Genomic DNA, 20,812 nt, shown 5'->3' on the forward strand with positions numbered 1-20,812 from the left:
TAAGTCTTCAAGGACAAATACTGTATATTAATACTCAGAAGCTTTCAAAAATAAATTTAACCTTTGGAAAACTGAATTTGAGCGTAATAATACTGAAATGTTCCCATGTTTTTCTGATTTTGTTAATTGCAATAATATTGACATTTTACAATTTAGAGATATCACTGCCTCCCGGCGCCTCCGTAGCCAGGTGGGAAGGAGCAGCAGTGCATAGCACACGCTTCTTGATTAAACCGGGGTTCGAGCCTGTCACCACCAAATACAAAGGATGCAGAAAGGTCAGGGAATGACCACCGCATGACCCGGAGCAATATGGCCTTAGTTGCTAATGCTCCTTAAAAAAAACCAAACAACAAACACTGCCTCCCACCTAACAATGCTAATTAAGAATTTTTCCAAATGATTTAATGTTTCTCCAGATAAAAAGTTGTATTCGATTCGTGACCCTTTGCTTTTGATATTTCTTCATGTCCCGCAATTACCGTTCAGCAAAAGACCTTATAGACCTGTCATCTGACGAAGCATTACATTTCAAGACTACGTGTGAAAAATTTTGGCTTTCCCTTCCAGATGAGCATCCACAATTGTCGAAAATGGTGATACAAAGATTTGTAGACCTGAGGACAAGCCTTTTGGGTCTACATATTTGTTATAAAATTAACATCTATAAAAACAAAACAGCGTTTCTGACTTGATCTAGAAGATGACACGAGATTAGCAATTTCAAATATTGCATCCAAATATTATCGGTTAGTCAGGCTCATCCTTCTCATTAATTGATTTGTAATTGTTCATTTTTTATTGTTTTTGTAATCTTAATTGAAGAATAAGAATTTGATTTGTTGTTTTTGCTGTATTCAATTAAAATATTAAACAATTATTTTTATGTGTAAATTAAAAAGGAAACAATTTTTTTATTCATTTCTCAGTACTCAAAATTTTCTTTTACATAATTTATAAAATGCCATTTTTCTTTAAAAATCTTGTCATCTTCCCTCAGAGGGGATGACAAGATTTTATACTGAGGGTTTGCATGTCACTGCCTTATATAATCATTTTGGATAATCATTTCTCTGTCCCTGTTGGAAGAATTTTTCTATATTCTTCATAGAACCCATGAGCTATTTTAGCAGCCTGTTTGCACTGTCAGAGGACTTCATGTGAGACATTACAGTTAGGTCTCTTTCATTCTCCATCACCTTGACTGTGGTAACATCCAATTGGTATGATATTCTGGGATTACTTCTACCCATATGCAGTGCCTTGCATTTATAAATTATGAACCTCAAACTCCACTTCTTGGTGCATCTACCTGATTTCTCTAAATCTCATTGCTGTAGCATACCTTGATTCCTGTCAATAACCACCCTGCCAACTTTGTATCACCAGCAAACTTAGATGTTAAACTTGATATGCCTTCATCAATATTTTTAATAAATATTGAAAACATTAAGGGGCCGAATAATGAAACCTGAGGGACTCCATTAATAACATTAGCCCATGGAGAGCACTGGCCATTAATAACTACTTTGTCTGCTGTATTTTGTTATCTGCTTACTTCGGGTGTGAATTCAATTGCTTTTATACCTACCTGGCATGCAGATGATGGATGCGATTTGGTTTTTTCACAAAAAATCAGGGGTATCCAGGTACTTTTGCCAATATAACATATATACAGTCAGTCCTCGTATAGCACAATAGTTGTGTTCTTAGAAACCCTCGTGCAATGCAAAATCATGCAATATAAACAACAGGCCCTATGGGAAAAATAGGGTTAGGTGCCGACCACCCAAGATTGAACACACATTTGTAACCAAAACATTACCAAACACAATAAATTACCGTAATAAAATACGTATTTTATTACGACTATTACGTAATAAAATATTGCTAATGCTTTTGCTTCTATCGTAAGCAAACTTGTTTTTTGTTTGATTTTCTATACAAATAGATGACAGCCGTTCCATCTCTTCCAATTCTTTGTGCCTTAATCTAATGGATTTTAATTACACTTTGAGTTGTTCCTGCTATGAAAGTTGTTTTTATTTTCTCTGCATTCTTTGTAATTCTTGGCATTGCCTCATTTAGGTCTGTAGTATGTGCATTATCACATGGTCTTTCATTTCACTCAAAGCGTTTCACAATTTCATATTTTTTCTCTATCGGACTGGCCATAAGCCTTACTGGGGAAATCCCGGAGGCCGGTGTGATTTTGGCCATAAACCATAGTATGAGGCTACTATAAATTTTCCTGGGTAAGAATTTTTGACCCAGTCAGCCTCTGTTTTTCTCTCTGAATCTGCAGTGTCTTCACCAAGACGCTTCCATTTCACACCTTTTAAGTATTTTACTCACTCAATTTTAGGGAATAAAACACAATTACAAAACGAGGAGGCACACTTGATACACATAAACAAAGCTGTGTGCATGTACCAACTGAATAAACAACACTGTAAAGGCAGAGATACACTATTAACACCTCACATTTTACTAAAGCACATTTTTAGGGGTTACAGGGTCACATTTTTAGTGATCACAGAATAGTAAGATGTACACTTGATATAGATGTAGGAAAGGAAAGGAAAAAACTGACCCGAGTAAATAATACAAAGGTCTTTGAGATAACAGAAGAGGAGAAAAAGCCGTATGTACTGGAAGTTAAGAACAAGTTTGAGCTTCTGCAGACTGCTGAGGACCAAGATATCGACGAGGAATATTACAACTTTTTGAAAGTGATAAAGCCCAAGAAACCTATAGGGAAAAAGAAATCCAAAGAAGAAAAAATTAGTCAAGAAACACTTGTCATGATGAACCGAAGACGACAAATGAAAAGCAAGAAAAACACTGACAGGGAGAAAATTTAGTATACTGAGTTATGCAAAGCCATTAGAAAGAGACTCAGAGAGGACATAAGAAGATTTAACACAAGAAAAGTAGAACAAGCATTAAGGGAAAACAAAGGATTTAAATCAGCAGCCATGAGCAGTAATACAGAAAGACAAATGATACTGAAACTGAAGAATAGCGATGGTGTACTTATAAACAGCAGAGAAGGCATAATTCAAATAGCAGAAGACTACTATAGAGAATTATACAAGGTGCAGGGGAATGGTGCCAGCAGTGGGGAAGATGGATTGCAAAGTAGCAACACATACGACATACCCGATATTCTTCCTGATGAGGTAGAACATGCATTGAAGAAAATGAAGAATCAGAAAGCCCCAGGGGAAGATGAAGTTACTGTAGAGTTGTTAAAATTGGGAGGAAGAGACATAACACAAAAAACTGGCAAGTCTCTTCACAAAGTGCATTAGAAAAGGTGTAATGCCTAAGCAGTGGAGTAATGCAATCATAGTTTTGCTGCATAAGAAAGGAGATAAATCAGAAATTGGAAATTATAGACCAATTAGCTTGTTATCCCACATCTACAAGTTGTTCACAAGGGTCATTACTAACAGATTAGAAAGAATACTTGATGAGAATCAACCGAAAGAGCAAGCTGGCTTTAGGACAGGATTCTCAACTATGGATCACCTTTACGTAATATCACAGCTAATGGAGAAAGCAAATGAATATAAAACACCATTATGCCTGGCATTTGTGGATTATGAAAAGGCATTTGACTCCATACAGCATAAGGCAATGTTTCAGGCACTGGAAAGACAAGGCATTGATACCCCATATATTATGATTTTGAAGAAAATATATGAGAGTGCTACTTCCTTTATTAGATTAGACAAAAACAGTAGGAAATTTAAAATTGAGAAAGGAGTTCGACAAGGGGAGACAATATCTCCGAAGCTGTTTACTGCTGCCCTTGAGGAAGCTTTCAGAAGATTAGACTGGTCACAGAAAGGAGTCAATGTGGACGGAGAGTACCTAAACCATTTACGATTTGCAGATGACATTGTGGTCATAAGCCACGATCCCAAAGAATTAGAGGAAAATCTTAATCAGTTATGCACAGCTAGTAAGGATTTTGGACTAAAGATGAATACGGCTAAAACAAAATAATGATGAACAAGTATGCCACAGAAAGGGAAATAATGATTGAAGGAGCAGTAATTGAAAAGGTGGAGTCATATACTTATCTGGGACAAGTTATTAGCTGTAATAATGATAAATGGCTGGAAGTCAAGAGAAGAATAAATTTTGGATGGTTAGCATTCAGGAAATATAGTCACATACTGAAGAGCAATATCCCAGTTTGTCTGAAACGTAAAATAATGAACCAATGTATACTTCCCACCATGACTTATGGAAGTGAAACTTGGGCACTCACCAAAAGAATGGAAGAGAAGCTGAGAACTACACAGCGAAGAATGGAACGAATCATATTGGGAATCAGATGTTAGATAAGAAGAGAAACACGTGGATTAGGCAACAAACTCAAGTAAAGGACATTCTTATCAAAACTAAAGAACTAAAATGGTCTTGGGCAGGACACATAGCTCGAAGACATGATGACAGATGGACTAAGAAAATAACAGAATGGTATCCAAGAGGAGCTAGAAGAAAACCTGGAAGACAAAGGCGGAGATGGATAGATGAAATTCATGAGTTTGTGGCTAGTAAATGGATGGCCAGTGCTCAAAACAGAAGGAACTGGAAAGTTGCTGGAGAGGCCTTCATCCTGCAGTGGATTGAAAATGGCTGATGATGATGACCATAAAACAATAAAAACAATTTCCAGTTGCGTTTCTGTTAGTGGAATCTGTTATAAACTGGTAGTAAACTCGATCTAATTGCATTTTCGATTATACTGATAGCTGGAATTGTGTTGGTTTTTACGTTATTATGGTGAAATGTGTTTCCCCTTCACTGATATAAAAAAACAAATGCATTTTCAAAATCTTCTCTTCATTCCTATCATGTTGCGTTTGGTTGGGGCGATTCTGCGTTCGACTGCCATTTCTTGTAAACACAAAGGCAAATCGTGCATAAGCAAATTCGGTTCGTGTTATATAAGATATCGTTCCCCTATTTATAAATTGTGTATGATCGAATTTGTGTAGTGTAAACACGTGTTATACAAGGATTGACTGTACATTATGTGTATATCATTTTATTATAGAGTGAAAAGTATATGTTGCATAATATGCAAATATTTTGAAGCCGTGTGATGTTTGGTTTCCATGTTGAAATAATGGTGCAGTGCTTATTTTGTTATTTAAATAAACATTGGATTTTAATAAGAATATCATATTTATTTATTGTAAACAAAACCTAATTGCAGACAAGATTTGGATGTTGATCATTATGGTATGCAGAAATTGAAGAAACGTGTCCTGGAATATTTAGCAGTCCATCAGTTGAAACATACATTAAAAGGTCCTATTCTCTGCTTTGTTGGGCCTCCTGGTGTTGGAAAGACCAGTGTAGGAAGATCTATAGCTAAATCTCTAGGAAGGGAGTTCCATAGGTAAGCAGTTTTTCATGGTGTTCTTCGTGAAATGATTTAAAAGTTTGCTGCAGGCATTTGCAAGAATTTAATGATGCGTAGAGGAATAAAAAAATGATTCAATAATTTATATTTAATATTATTCTTTTTATTTGTTTTCAAAATTATTTTAGAATTATAAGAGCCAGGGCTTTTTCAAGAACTAACAAAAAATAGTTAAAAAAATTATAATCCAGATTTAATAATGTGTTAAAAACACAACGTTGTAGAACTAAATTTTAGGATTGAACTGCAGTAAACTTTTGTTGATGGCTAATAAATTTTAGGGTAGAAACCCTCAAACTATGTAAAATTCAGACTACGACATTAGTTAGTGTGTTTGCATCATTACTACATAGTTGAATTTATAAGGCAAACTGAAGTTTATACACTGTCATCATCATTGTAACATATATTGTGAAAATCTTCACGACAAGTTGCACTCCTTATACTTCAAATAAGTAATGCTTCCCCATTAGAGAAGACTACTGTTACTTATTCTTATTACTGTTACTATTACATTTCACAATATGAGATGTTTTACAGTAATGATTCCAATGTACAAACTTTAGTTTGTCTAAAAATATCAACTGTGTAATAATGATGCAAACACACTAACTGATATTATTTGTCCATTTTCATATCATAGGTTGTTACTTGTTTGTGTGGTCTGTGCTTAAAAGCTCTCTCTCTGTGACCTGATGTAACTTTGTACACTTTTTTTTCTTTTACTATATTTAAAGTATAAACTTTACTGAAATATTGTAATCTATAAGTATAATACTTTAAGTAATGAGAGTGTGGATACTGCCAATTATTAGAGTGCTTGTGATACAAGTCCCACAGATAATTTTATCAAGCTTAAAGATCTACTCTCTTAAAGAATCACCTGCATAAAAATAGTTTTTTATAGTTACATTGCTGCTGAAGTATGCTAACAGTCTTACAACCAGTTGGCTTTCCATAGTATGAGCTTTCGACTCTTTCTGAATTTCCTCAATGAACGTATGTTTTCCTAAACATATACAGTAAGCATTGGTTATAGTGATCATGTTTGCAAATTGAATTTTGATTCTAATTAGCAAAAATCAATGGATATTATCCACAAGCTATAAAAATAAAGATAGAAATCACGAATTTGCACTTTATTGCGAAAAGTCTATTACCGATTAAATGATATGTGAAAATCGGATGAATATTATCAACAGGTTAGCAAAATAAAATAAATTTATAAATGCATACTTTATGTACACAGCTTAATTAATATGCATATTAATTAAACATAATACTTTGTAATATGATTATAATTTAAAAAAAACTGTAGTCACTTATTTTAGATTGATTTAAATTATCACTACAAAGTCTATAGATTTTTCAAAATCCTATGACAGTCTATATTCAAATCATGATCACTTGCTCCAGTTCCTTCCAACACACTCCTCAGGACGGATATAGAGTCACAATTTTGCTAGTTTTGTAACTGGAATTCGTTCAGGTTCATCCTCATTTTCCTCCTCCTTGGTGATATTATCAGTAACACATTGGGCAATTTTTTTCATTTGTTAAATGTGTAGTAACTTATAGATCACCATCTGTGTCCACCCAGTCATTAAACTCCTGTTTGCCCATGTCTTCAGGCTTTTCAGTGTGATCAGTATCGTGATTTAGTTGACCATCATGAATAATTAATCCACATTTTTTGAAACAGTTGTTAATGCAGGTTTCCGAAACTTCATTCCAGACACTCAAATTCACTGTCTTTCTGTTCACTGACTGTTTTTTTTTTTTTTTTTTTTTTTGTAGCAAAATTTAAAACAGTAAAAAAAAAAGAGAGAGAGAGAGAGAGAGAGAGAGAGAGAGAGAGAGATGTCAATCAGTAACAAAGCACACAGCATGCACAAATTGGAACTAACATGACATGTGCAACTTTTTATGGAGTTAAAAAAAATTTACGAAGTGTAGATATGGGAGTGAAGAGCAGATTCTGAAAAGTTATGTTTTTTATATGATTGAAGATTTCAATGAAGGAAACGCATTTCACCATAATAACGTAAACACGCACAATTCTAACTATTGGTGTTATCACAAATGCAAAGATTAAATTTACTACCCATTTATAACTGATTGTACAAACAAAAAAGGCCAATAAACCAAAAACTGCAAATTGTTTTTGTTTTATGGTTGTGATCTCCAGAAATGTGCTTTAGCAAAATATCGCAGAAGCTTTCAAAACTGATTCTTATAATCAAAAATGTGATTCTAATAAACAACGGAAGTGTAATGCATTTTATTGATTTGAATCATTCTACAAAGTGGCTGATACTAATAACCAGTGATTACTATAACTGGTGCTTACTGTATATGCATGTCATAACCATGTTATATACAGGATATTTGCCTTTATTTTATTAACTCTAGATACTACTGCTCATACAATTGATGATTTAAAAAAAAAACCTATGTATTTCACTTTGTCTGTCAGCTGCTATCGAAGCAGTTCACATTAATCTGATGCCAAACCATCTCATCATATAGTGAAACAAATTGTCATTTTAATTGTGCCCTGTGATTAATTATTATTAGGGAAAAGTTTTAAAATTTGTGAAATTATACTATTAATATTAGTTTCAATTTTTATTTACTAATACTGTATATAGTTTAAATTTGTTACAAGCCTTTTGGGTACCAGAGGGAAAAGTTTCATTTAATGTTTAATCTAAATGCTCATGGCATGCTTTCTCATGTGAGAACGTTGATGCATTATTGTGTGTACTCTTAGAGGTAACTGTATGGGCAGCATTAAGCAAAGTGCTGTTTTGAATTCAATATATTGTAATTATATAATTAATCTTCATATATTGCTATTGATTACTCTTAATTACTACTTATAAACAATAACTTTAACAATGAAGTGTTTGCATTTGTTTATTTTATTCGAGTGAAAATTTGTGAAATAATGATCAATTCAACCTACACGGAGTATAATCTGCCTTTAATTTCTTAAAGAATTACAGATCATTAGCATTAGTAGAGGCATATGATGCAAGAAAGCAAGCTTATACACAGCATCAGCCAAAAAAAAAAAAAAAAACCCTTCCCATTTCACCCATCCATTTGCTCCAAATGTTTGTCTAGTTCTGTTTGAATTTATTTAAGCTGTCAACTTCTACAACGACAGATGGAAGTTCAGGCGATTAATCTGGGCAAGAGGAAGAATCCCATCAGCATCGAGCATGCTCAAACCATTCAAGGCCTTATACACTTCAATCAGATCACCTCGCAGGTGCCTAGTCTCCAGACACTGTAATTTGCAAAAATTAGGCCTTTCTTCATAAGAACGAGCAACTCTTTGTTCCATTCACTAATCTTGTTGCCCTTTTCTATACCATTCCAGCAGCTCTACATCCTTCCTAAAATGAGGCCTCTAGACCTGTATACAGTACTTAAAGGTGTAAGCTGATCATTGCCTTATACAAGAGGATAATCACTACTTATCCCTGCCAGAAAAATTCTTGTATATCATTGACAAGACATCATGAAAACTTCATATCTGACTGCACAATTACCCCAGGTCCTTTTCATTCTCTACCACCCTGAGTGTAGTACCACACAGTTGATACGTTACTCTGGGGTCACTGCTACCCATATGCATTACTTCGCATTTGTGAATGTTAAACTTCAGTTGCAGTAGTAGATCCTGTTGCAGTAGTATACTGTCATTAACAACCCTGCCAACCTTCGTATCATCTGCAAACTTGGACGTTAAGCCTGATATACCATCATCAATATCATTAATAAATACAGAAAACAACAATTGACCCAACACTGAACCCTGGGGACTCCACAAATAGCATTAATCCACAAAGAGCAGTGTCTATTGATTGCACTCCGTCTTCTCCCACTCAACCATCCCTTTATCCATAGCACCAATTTGCCTCCAGTGCCACACTGCTCCAATTTGTGCAGCAGTCTTCCATATGCAACAATATCAGAAGCCTTCCTAAGATCCAAGTATACAGTATAAAAATTATTCTTTGTATCCAGTTCCTTTGTGACCACATCATAGTATCCAATCAAAAATTGGTCAGACAAGACTTTCCCTTAACAAACCCATGCTGTGTCCGAACTATAACTGACGTCTTGTCTAGATGATCCAGCAGTGCTTCTTTAACCAGTGCCTCCATTAATTTCCACAACAGAAGTTAAACTAACAGGTCTGTAATTACTTGTCACCCTTTGATCCTCCTTTGTGAATTGGGATCACATTTGCATATCTTCAGTCCATGGGTACCTCCCCTGAGTCTAAGGAAGCTCTCATAATTATGGTTAAGGGTTTGCTTACTTCCTTTGCTGTCTCCTTTGATATAACTGTATAGATCCCATCCACCCTAGGTGCCTTTCTTATGTTTATCTTCAACAATTTCTCCTTCACTTTGCTCTCAGTTATTACAAAATCATTTAGCTCGCTTCCCGAGTTTAATATGCCTCTGGCATTCCCCTCCCTGAATAACTCCTTATGTGGAAATGTAGATGCAAAATACTCATTCAGTTTCTTAGCTACCCGAGCAGGCTCATCAACAGTTGAACCATCAATATCAAGTGGACCAATCTGATTCATCCCCTTCCTTGTAGAGTTTACATAAGTAAAGAACTCTTTGCTGGTTTTCTTTGCATCCTTTGCCAAAGGTTTCTTGTAATCTGCATTTGCTTGCCTAACCTCCACTAATGACTTTAGTCTCAGATGTTCATGCTACTTCCTGCACCACTTCTTCAGTGACTGTAAAGACAGGATGCTGGTGAAATATGGTAACTTTATTTACATAGTTGTTAATTTGATTACAAATTATTGTTAATATTTAGCACTTATATGTGTAGTAGATCCTAAGTTAGTCAATGGCTAGCTATTAGTAAACATTAGGTAAAGATTAATTTTAGCAGTTTAAATGATTTTTTTAAATCAGTTAATAATTTAGTTAATAAGATTAAATTTAATAAAATTAAAGTAAATAGTAGTACTTATATTCCTGTAATGCTGTCCTTATGACACCATCAGCTTCATATACCAAACAGTGGTCTACAATTAATTATATTTATATGCTGCACACTGTACTCTCAAACTAAGAATTTTTTTTAATCAAAACTCAGTTAAGGTATCCTAGGCCAATCATAGTTTGTACCTGTGCATGAAGATATTCAGAGTGAGAGTATGGGTTTCGTTGTTGTAGAATTAGGTATTTATTTGGCAGCTGTGTTTTTTGGCATCTTAGTGTGTGGGTGGGTTCAAGATTATGTTGTGGAGTGATGGAGGGTTATTATTAATTTTTTTTTAGGTAAAATTGTGGTGTTTATTTTTATTTTTCATTTTATTCTGCTCTTGAAAGCATGCATGTGGTTAATGCCTATCTGCATGCCTTCCTTTTGGCCAATATTGATGGTTATGCCAATTACGAAGGATCCTTTGTGTAGTCTGCATTTCCTGTATCTCTCAGTGGTTAGAAGAGGTGGAATTTTGCTTGTGATCCTTGCACCAGGTGTGGAATGCAAGATCCGATTTTGTTCTTACGCCGTGTGCTATGTCATCTTTGTTTTGAATAATCTGTTACCAGTTTTCCCATCATACAATTTTTGGCAGTCTTCATTGTAAATTATACACTAAGTTATCCTAGAGAAGAACCATCTTCTGCACCCGCAGATGTTTCTCCAACCAGTTCTAACAACACAGACTGCCAAGTACAACCAAAAGTATATCCCATGGTTCAGGAGGAATCTAAATAACACAACTTCCAAATGCATTGGACAATCACAACCAGAGTGAAACCCCACAACAGCTAACAACCAGAAGAATAAGAGCCATGATTAACAATAGCCACACCAAAGGAGATGATGATGAGATTACAGGTCAGGTAAGATCTCCTAGTTCCAATTCCATAGTTAGTAACCTATTCTCTAAAGTAATTAACCTGAGTAATAGAGTTCTTTCCCCCATTGATTTTGAAATCCTAAACTTAGGCATTTATTTCGCACTGATCCCCCACAAAAATCCCATATCTAGATTTCCTTGTCCAGCTGAATCGCAGCTTCCAAAATACAAAAACACCAAAAACAAAATGCTCGGCATCACTCAAAATTATGATTGCTCTTGATAAAAGCAAATATAATCCAGAATTAAAAAAAAAAATACAGTAACTTATCAGTAACCCACAGGAAACCCTCTTCCAACTAAGATTAGACAGTAACACATATTACTAAAGCTAATAAAGGGAATGTTGTTGTAGTCATTAATACTGACGATTACAACAGTAAATTACTTGACCTACAAGCAGATAACAATATCTACTCTGTAACCAAAAAAGATCCTACCAGTAGAATTGTAAATAAGAAAAAGAAAAAATTAAAACTTCTAAAATCAGTGGGAAAAAATAGAAGAAAAACATATTCAAGAACCTACTTCCAGATAATCTAGACCCTAATTAGACCTTAATTTGAGAACATAAAAGCCCACTAAGAAGGATATTCCATTAGACCCATTTTCAATGGAAAACTCGCCGTGGATGCAGCATAGCACAATGGCTGGTAAGTATATTCACCCGAATTCTCCAAAATAACACAAGATCCATAAAAACATGTACAGTAAAACCCCGCTATCCGCGGTATCTGTATTCGCGGTTTCGCGTATTCGTGGTCGCTGATTTAATATAAAATTAAACCTTAAAAAATGTGAATTTTAAAGTGCCGTGAACATTTTCCGTCATAAAAAAATATGGGAGTGGCTAAAATTATCTTTCCCGGTCAAAACAGCGCTCAGTGGGTGGGGGAGAGGGGTGACAAAATCGCGAGCGTGGATGTTTCTCGCCAATCCTTGTTCAGTATGTGTTATGCGCTTGTCATGGAAGGTTTCGTCGTTTGCTTTTAATTTATATGCTTATAAATTGAACAAATTTATCAATTTATAAATTAATATGCTTCCAAAAGTGATAAATCTACCGTTTTGCAGTGTAAAACAGACATTTTTCGAGTGTAATGGAAGAAAGTGACTTTATTGTGGACAAGTTCTTTCTAACCCGTAAAAAATATGGCTACGAATAACAAGGGGAATGTAAAAAGATCAAAGAAGGTGATGACTAGCGAATATTATTGAGTTATTAGATAAAATTTCTAATGGTGAAAGTGTCTCCTCAGTGGCAAAACGTTATAAAATCAATGAGTCAGCGGTACGATCAATTAAGAAATTGGAAGAAAAAAATCCGCCGTATGTCCATGAAAACGCGCTAATTGCTTCAAAAATTTACTCTGTAACTCGTGATGTTAAATTAGAAAAAAAATGGAAAATGCTTTAAATCTGTGGATAGAAGACCGAACTCAAAATAAAATTCCGTTAAGTTCACTCATCATTCGCGAAAAGGCAAAACTCCTTTATCAACACTTTAGCGAAACTGGTGATAGCACTGGCGGGATAAGTTTTTTTGCAAGCAAAGGCGCTGGTTTGAAAGATTTGTTTGAAATTTCTAATAAATATTACATTTAATATTAAATTGTTTCTTATTTTCATTTCGATGCCATATGCTTGCATTTCACTATGTACTGTCTATGTACATAGCCATATTATGAAGGTACATATAATATACATAGACAAAATTTTAGACTAGTTTTTCTTATATATTTCATACTTTGGAACGGAACCCCTTTATTACTATGGAAGCCATAACTCAGTATTCGCGGCATTTCTCAGGAACGTAACCCCCGCGAATAGCGTGGGTTACCTGTATTGCCTACATGAACAACTTCAGAACTTACACCTCAGTAACACTGATTTGCTATTTCATTTGATGTAGACAGCATGTTTACCAGTATCTGTCTTGATGAGACAAAAACCATAATACAACAACAAATTGGCCGAGTTATTAGCACAACTTTGTTAATCCCCTGGACACAACAGATGTTATAGAATTAATTGATCTTTCAATTGAAGGCTACTTCATGTTTTCGAGCACCTGTATAAACAGAAAGTCGGACTAAGTATGGGCAATCCTCTCTCTTCCCTTCTTGCAGAAATCTTTACGAGCACATCTGAAGATATAGCCTTGGATGATTTCCCTCTAAAACCAGTGTACTGAGGTAGATATGTTACTGACATTCTAACCATTTGCCAACATGGATTAGAAGAATTAAACAACTTTCACAGTTATCTGACTAGCATTAGCATTAGTAGAGGCATATGATGCAAGAAAGCAAGCTTATACAGCATAAGCCAAAAAGAGAAAGAAAAAAAAACCCTTTCCATTTCTCTGATCCATTCATTCCAAATGTTTTTTCTGGTTCTGCCTTGAATTTATTTAAGCTGTCAACTTCCACAACAACAAATGGAAGTTTGTTCCAGCAATCAACTACCCGCTGGCTAAAGGCAAATTTCCTCACATCTATTCTATATCTGTCTTTCCTCAGTTTGAATCTATACCCCTCAGGTTTGTAATCTGAGCAAGAGGAAGAATCCCATCAGCATTGAGCCTGCTCAAGCTATTCATGGCCTTATACACCTCAATCAGATTGTCTCTCAGGTGCCTAGTCTCTAGAAGCTGCATTTTTGCAGAACTTAAGCCTTTCTTCATAAGAGCACCCCTTTGTTCTCTTCATCAATCTTGTTGCCCTTCTTTGTACTTGTTCTAGCAACTCTACATCCTTCCTAAAATGGGGCTTCCAAACCTGCACACAGTTCTCAAGGTGTGGCCTGACCATTGCCTTATACAAGAGAATAATCACTTCCTTATACCTGCTCGTAAAATTCCTGTATATCATTGACAAAACCCCATGACCTACTCTGGCAGCCTGTCTGTACTGCTCAGAAAACTTCATATCTTACTGCACAATTACCCCCAGGTCTCTTTAATTCTCCACTAACCTGTATGTAACACCACCCAGTTGATACATTTCTCTGGGGTTACTGCTACCCATATGCAGTACTTTGCATTTGTCAATGGTAAACTTCAGTTTCCACTTCTCAGCCCATCTGCCCAACTTTTCCAGATCCTGTTGCAGCAGGCAGCATACTGTCATTACTGTTATTAACAACCCTGACAGCCTTTGTATCATCTGCAAACCTTGACGTGAATACTTTACATCCATGCATAAAATTTAAATTAGAAGTCCCAGGTTTCTTGGGAGCCACATGCGCATAGGGGGTTGTTTTCGATGCCTAGCAGGCACCTCCGTAGCCAGGTGGACAGGAACAGCAGTGCGTAGCACACGCTTCTTGATTAGACCGGGGTTAGAGCCCGTGACCACCAAATACAGAGGATGCGAATAGGTCAAGGAATGACCACCGCATATCTCCGGAGCAATATGGCCTTAGTTGCTAATGCTCCTAAAAACCAAAAAACAAACATCAATGCCTAGCATGGTTACTTTGCTGTGGATGGCACCATGTCCAGTTAGAAGTTAGGTAGTTTGTAGTCCTGGCGAAAATCATTCGGGGACTTGCGAAATACTCTGTCGATGCCCGGTATAAATTTTTGAGTTATTTCTCCTTTGGTGGAGGTTGTCCATCTTTCCTGCCAAATTTGTTGTAAGTGGGTCAGAAGTCTTCTTTTCTCGTTGGGTCTGTTGCTTAGTGGATCTGTTGTATGGTTGATATAGGTAGCGGGTTTGTCCCTACTGAGTTGGTAGAGCATTCCAACACATGTGACCTCCAGGTCAAGGGGAGCACCCCTGCCAGTACCTGCAGTGCGTGCGTGCTAACCGTGTTACACGCCCTGGTCATGTTATGAAGAATTGGCCTGTGAATGGACTCCCGTAAGTGATTGCGGGAATGAATACGGCTTTATAAAAGAGAGCCAGCATGTGTTTTGATTGTACCTTTAAAAAATAACACCACCCTCCTAATGGAACCTTGAGCACACCCCACACAGTACAGTACAGATAAATATAATTAATTGTAAACTGCTGTCTTGGTATGTGAGGCTGATGGGTGTCATAAGGATAGTATTACAGGAATGTAAGTAAAGTTAATCTTAACTAACAGCTATTCTCTCTAGCTTAATCTCTGCTAATAGCTATCTGTTGACTAATTCCGGAACTATTACACACATAATTACTAAAGGATAAATATTAGCAAGTAAAAAATTAGTAATCAAATTAACAATTTTATATAAATGAAGTCACCATAATTTACCAGTTATGTTGTCTTTACAGGTCACTGATACAGGAAGTAGCATAGAGCATATAAGGTTAATTTGGAATTCTTTAAGAAATTAAAGGCAGATTGCCCTCCATGCAGGTTGAAGTGCTCATTATTCCGCCAATTTGCATTTCTTGATATACCTAGCACTGTGCTGCTAAAAGAATATTTTTTATGGCTTTGGATTCTTCAATTTTTAAAAGGAATTTAAGAAATCGTCACCAAAAGTTACATGTGTTTGTTGAGATTATCTTGCTTCCCCTGCAAGCTGTGTCACTTTGAAGATCATGAAAATTTGTAAATGAAACATTCAAAAAGCAAAAAAAGACCATCACAAAGTTGTGATCTGAAGTGCCTAGAGGACCACTAACATTGACTGTGTACTTCGAAGGATTGTTGATGAAAAGGAGATCAAGGGCGCTGGGTGTGTGATTAGAATTGTCTGGTATTCTGATAGTTAAATGAAAAAGTTGCATGAAGTAATTAGTAATTGTCAAAACCTTGGCATCATGACTGACTGGGTAATATGTAACTAGAAAATTGGTGCCAGCTGGAGTTGGGAACATTAAAGTCATCAAGGAAAATTATTACCTCACTGTTAGGAAAGTTAGACTGGAGACAGTTGAGTTTCAAAGAAAGGAAGTCAAACAGTTCTGAGTGATCAATGGAGTTGGGAGACCAGTGGAGACAGCAGATAAATTTGAGAGAATGGGATAGTTGAGATCATCAGAAAGAGGTGATTCCAAATTAGGGAGTCTCTGACAAGGAATATGAGAGCAAGACATATGCACAAATACCCTGTGAAGTGAAAGGGACCATAGAGCGATATTAGGGCAACTGAAATGAATAGTGTTTGAGGCAAATGATAATCGAGGCTTTCAGAAAAAGTAAGTGGGATTTTGCAGATTGTACGTGGAAATGGACATCACTGAAATTAGAACTGAGACATTTGTGAAATGAATGTAGAAGTTCTTAGTAGTTTTTAGATCATTTTGCAGATAAGTTTGTTGTGTTAGATTGACTCTTCATTTATCATTCAGTACATAAAGTAAAAGGAGGGGGAAATGTATGAATTAATTAAATTTTAGGATATGGTATACACATAGAAAGAATATATCAAGTTCCTTAATATAATGTGTGTGCATGCCTTGAGTATGCATACACTCTACTCAGACCTTCCCTCCACTCATTAGCTGGCAGGGTAGTGTCAGCAAGATGATTATACATTAGCTGAACCAGATGCTACCTAGAAAGTTATCAATAAGTTGGTTCTGTGGCTGTCCTGCAACACTGTTTTAGAGCTGTACCCTCAAAATGTATGGAATATTGGATCTCACCATTCAGGGGTTGCTGAAACATTGCTCCAGAGACTAAACATGACTTTCATCACTTCAAGTCTCCAGTAAGCAGAGTGGTGGAGTTAAACCAGATAAAGAGTCATCTGCCACCCTATTGCCTGGTGATACAGAGGAGTAACATTCCTCTGTGTGATGTCGACTTCATCTCTACCCTTGTTTACTTTGGTTCACTTTCTTAGGTTGAGGAATTATTGAAACACTGTTCTTCCGTTTTGTCTGCTGGAGTGCCGTGTAGCTTTTCTTTGAAGAGATAGGCATTGACAGCTGAATTTCTCATTCTATATCTTACTAGGTATTTTCCATTTATTTTTCAATGCGGTAGAACCTCTATTCTCACTCCTTACCCTGACTATTTTAGTTTTATCTAAATTCATTTGTGTGTGTGATGGCTTTAGGCCAGTAACAGAGTCATATCATCTCTCTGGCTTATTGGAGGTTTTGATTTCTGAAACTTTTTTCAGTCATTTTTGTGTACTTCACTTGTGATAATTTATGCCTGAAAGGCATAAATTATCACAAGTGAAGTACACAGAAATGAATGTAGAACTTGTGAATAAAACTTACTGTTTTACTGGCATTTTAAACTTTTTTCCTTTTTTTCCAGTTGCTCTATTTACTTTATATTTGGACAGACTATTTCCATAAAATTTGTATATAAGAGGTTCTAAGAGTTGACCCTCTGAGAAGCATCTTAGATGTAGACTGCAGAGCCTGGAGTCTATGATGGCCGCCGTAGCTGAGTGGTCACTGGTGCATAAGTACACATGCCTTAATTGACCGGGATTCAAGCCCGTGACTGCTAGATATGGTGATGTTTCTTGTATTCTGTCTATTTTGTGAACTCCTCTGACCGTTTGATCGTCCCGGAGTATAAACAGAAAATTTATTTTTATTTAGGTGCTTTTGGGATGACCCTGATGTGAGGTGTTTAAGCAAAACGAATAAGGGAGGTATATCTGCACTGGTAGTTGAAACTAGAACAAGATAATATGATTTAATATTTTTGGGCAGTGTGTTATTTGTGTTATTGATCATTGGGCTAAGTTACTATCTATGGTATTGACTTATGTCAAATTTTGACTCTTGTCAAAATTTGTAGATAGAATTTGATAGTTGCTTTTTAATGATGGATAAATTATAATTGATTGAGGGTGGTTTTTTTTTGTTTTTTTTTTTGCCCGTTGCAGAATTAGTTAGCCTTGCATTATTTGCCTGATTAATACTGATATTAATAAAAAAAATTAAATGATGAATTGAATTTATTTTATAGTTTATTCCAATACTTTATGATGAATAGATGAATTGCATGATTTGCTCATCATAACCCACATTTCAATACAGCAGCCCCCACTGATGATTGCATCTCATGCTATGTATAATCGAATTGACATTGCATTTGACTACACTATACCTATATTTGTTGTTATTAAATGTACCGTATTTGTTGTTATTAAATGTACTGTATTTGTTGTTATTAAATGTACTGTATTTGTTGGCAGCCATTTAGACTACTTCTGCTGGTAGAGTAGAATATCATGACAAGAGTTATATGTTACAGTTGCAGTGTGGAGTATTTATTGTCTGTTGTGATATGTATATTTGTCTGCTTATGAAGCCTCAAGTTCTGGAATGCCCCAAAGTTAAATATGGTATTGATTCTATTTTAACATTAATATACTTTTATAGCTTTTAATTGTATGTTATAGTAAGGTACTGTTTTATTATTTTTATTTTTTTTTTAGTGTGGTCTATTTTATTTTAATTACCTTAATTGCTCACAGTAGTGGCATTGGTATATGTTGGAAAATGATACAATGCACTTTATCTATGGAATTATATATTTTGCAGGATTTCTCTTGGAGGTGTATGTGATCAGGCTGATATAAGGGGCCATAGACGAACATATATTGGTTCTATGCCTGGTAGAATTATTCAGGGGTTACGAACAGTAGGTGTAAAGAATCCAGTTTTTCTCCTTGATGAGATTGATAAGATGGTAAGTAACTGTGCATTGCTGCACAAGTTGTGTAGTTTTATTCGGCCTCCTATTGTTGGTTAAAGAAGCTTGAGTCCCAGTGCATTCCACAGATTTGTAAAGTAGGCATTCTTTATTTTGAATCTCTTCCTCCCCATATAATTAATCTAGGAATTTTTTTACTGAACCATTCCTATTTGTTTAATATAGGAACTGCTTGAGGTTAATCAACCATTCTCAAAATATGTGATAATATGCTTTTGAAGGGTTTAAAATAAATTTAACATTTTAGTCTTAGTCATTCACATAAATACATTTTAAAAAAATTTTAGTGCTGTTTTGGTAGTGCTAGATGATGCTCTTCAGTAATGCTAGTAAGATCATCCACCAAATCCTTTGATTAGACCTTGTGTATTTGTAGTGCTAGTGCTGCCCGAAAGTTTTCAGAACAGAATATAGTGAGTCACTTATCAAACATTTACCTGTAGTGAGCCAATTATTGAACATTTTCTTATAGAGATAGGGCATTCCTAATTCTTTTGTGTAAGGCAGTTGTAATGAACTTGGAATATAATGGCCAAGTATGGAGATGCTACCTTAAAAAAAAAAAAAAAAAAGACATTGAGCTTCTTGAAAGAATCCAAAGATAGGTAGCACTCTTAGTGAGAGTTGCAAAAGGACACCTATATGAAGAAAGACATTAAATATGGGGGCTACAGAGCTTGGCAACTAGGCACCTTCCCTTAGAGGGAACCAGATTGAGGTTTTTAAGGCTCTGAGAAGGGTTAGTTAAATGAATGAAAGCAAAATTTTCACTGTTATGATTTCAGAACTAGAGGCTATTAATTAAAATTACAAAGAAAGGTTTAGACCAGGGATCTGCAAACGTTTTCTGTAACGGACCAGATAGTAAATATTTTAGGCTTTGTGGGCCAAGAGGCAAAATCAAGGATATTATGTAGATACTTATATAGTAAGAGAGAAAACAAATTTCCACAAATTTTTTATTGACGAGATTCAAAATATAATTATAATAATTGAGTACAATTTTTTGGAATACAGGTCTACTAATGAGAATTTTTTTTTTTTTTTGGAAAATATTTTGCTTAATTGGGGTTCAAAGTCAGGTTTCCTATCATCATAATTGATTGCAAATATTCATCTGTTAATGCTGATCTGTAATGAGATTTTATATACAGTAAACCCCCGCTATTCGCGGTATCTGTATTCGCGATCACCGATTTAATATAAAATGAAACCTAAAAAAATGTGAATTTTAAAGCGCCGTGAATATTTTCCGCCATAAAAAAACATGAGCGCGACTAAAATTATCTTTCCCGGTCAAAACAGCGCTCAGTGGGTGGGGGGAGAGGGGTGAAAAAATCGCGAGCGTGGATGTTTCTCGCTAATCCTTGTTCAGTATGTGTTAGTCATGGAAGGTTTTGTCGTTTGCTTTTAATTTATACGCTTATAAATTGAATAAATTTATCAATTTATAAATTGATATGCTTACAAAAATGATAACTCTACCGTTTTGCAGTGTAAAACAGACTTTTTCGAGTGCGTTAACGGAAGAAAGTGACTTTATTGTGGTCAAGTTCTTTCTAACCCGTACAAAAATATGGCTACGAATAAAAAGAGAAATGTGAAAATATCAAAGAAGGTGATGACACTAGTGAATAAAATTGAGTTATTAGACAAAATTTCTAAAGGTGAAAGTGTCTCCTCAGTGGCAAAACATTATAAAATCAATGAGTCAACAGTACGATCAATCAAGAAATCGGAAGAAAAAATCTGCCGTAGTGTCCGTGAAACCGCGCTAATTGCTTCAAAAATTTGCTCTGTAACTCTTGATGTTAAATTTAAAA

At 35.4% G+C, this 20,812-nt stretch overlaps 1 protein-coding gene across 1 annotated transcript in view; it reads left to right on the forward strand.

Annotated features, from left to right (window-relative positions):
* The window catches only part of LOC150082637 (lon protease homolog 2, peroxisomal-like), a 285,321-nt gene that overhangs the window by 172,921 nt on the left and 91,588 nt on the right, over positions 1-20,812 (forward strand). The window contains exons 10-11 of the mRNA XM_090377560.1: positions 5,237-5,422; positions 18,818-18,965. Of these exons, the coding sequence (XP_090233686.1) occupies positions 5,237-5,422; positions 18,818-18,965 (334 nt within the window). The remainder of the gene's footprint in view (positions 1-5,236; positions 5,423-18,817; positions 18,966-20,812) is intronic.

Source organism: Mastigoproctus giganteus, chromosome 7 (genome assembly GCF_048544385.1).
Source record: "Mastigoproctus giganteus isolate SK-2022 chromosome 7, ASM4854438v1, whole genome shotgun sequence".
Taxonomy (NCBI): Eukaryota; Metazoa; Arthropoda; class Arachnida; order Uropygi; family Thelyphonidae; genus Mastigoproctus; species Mastigoproctus giganteus.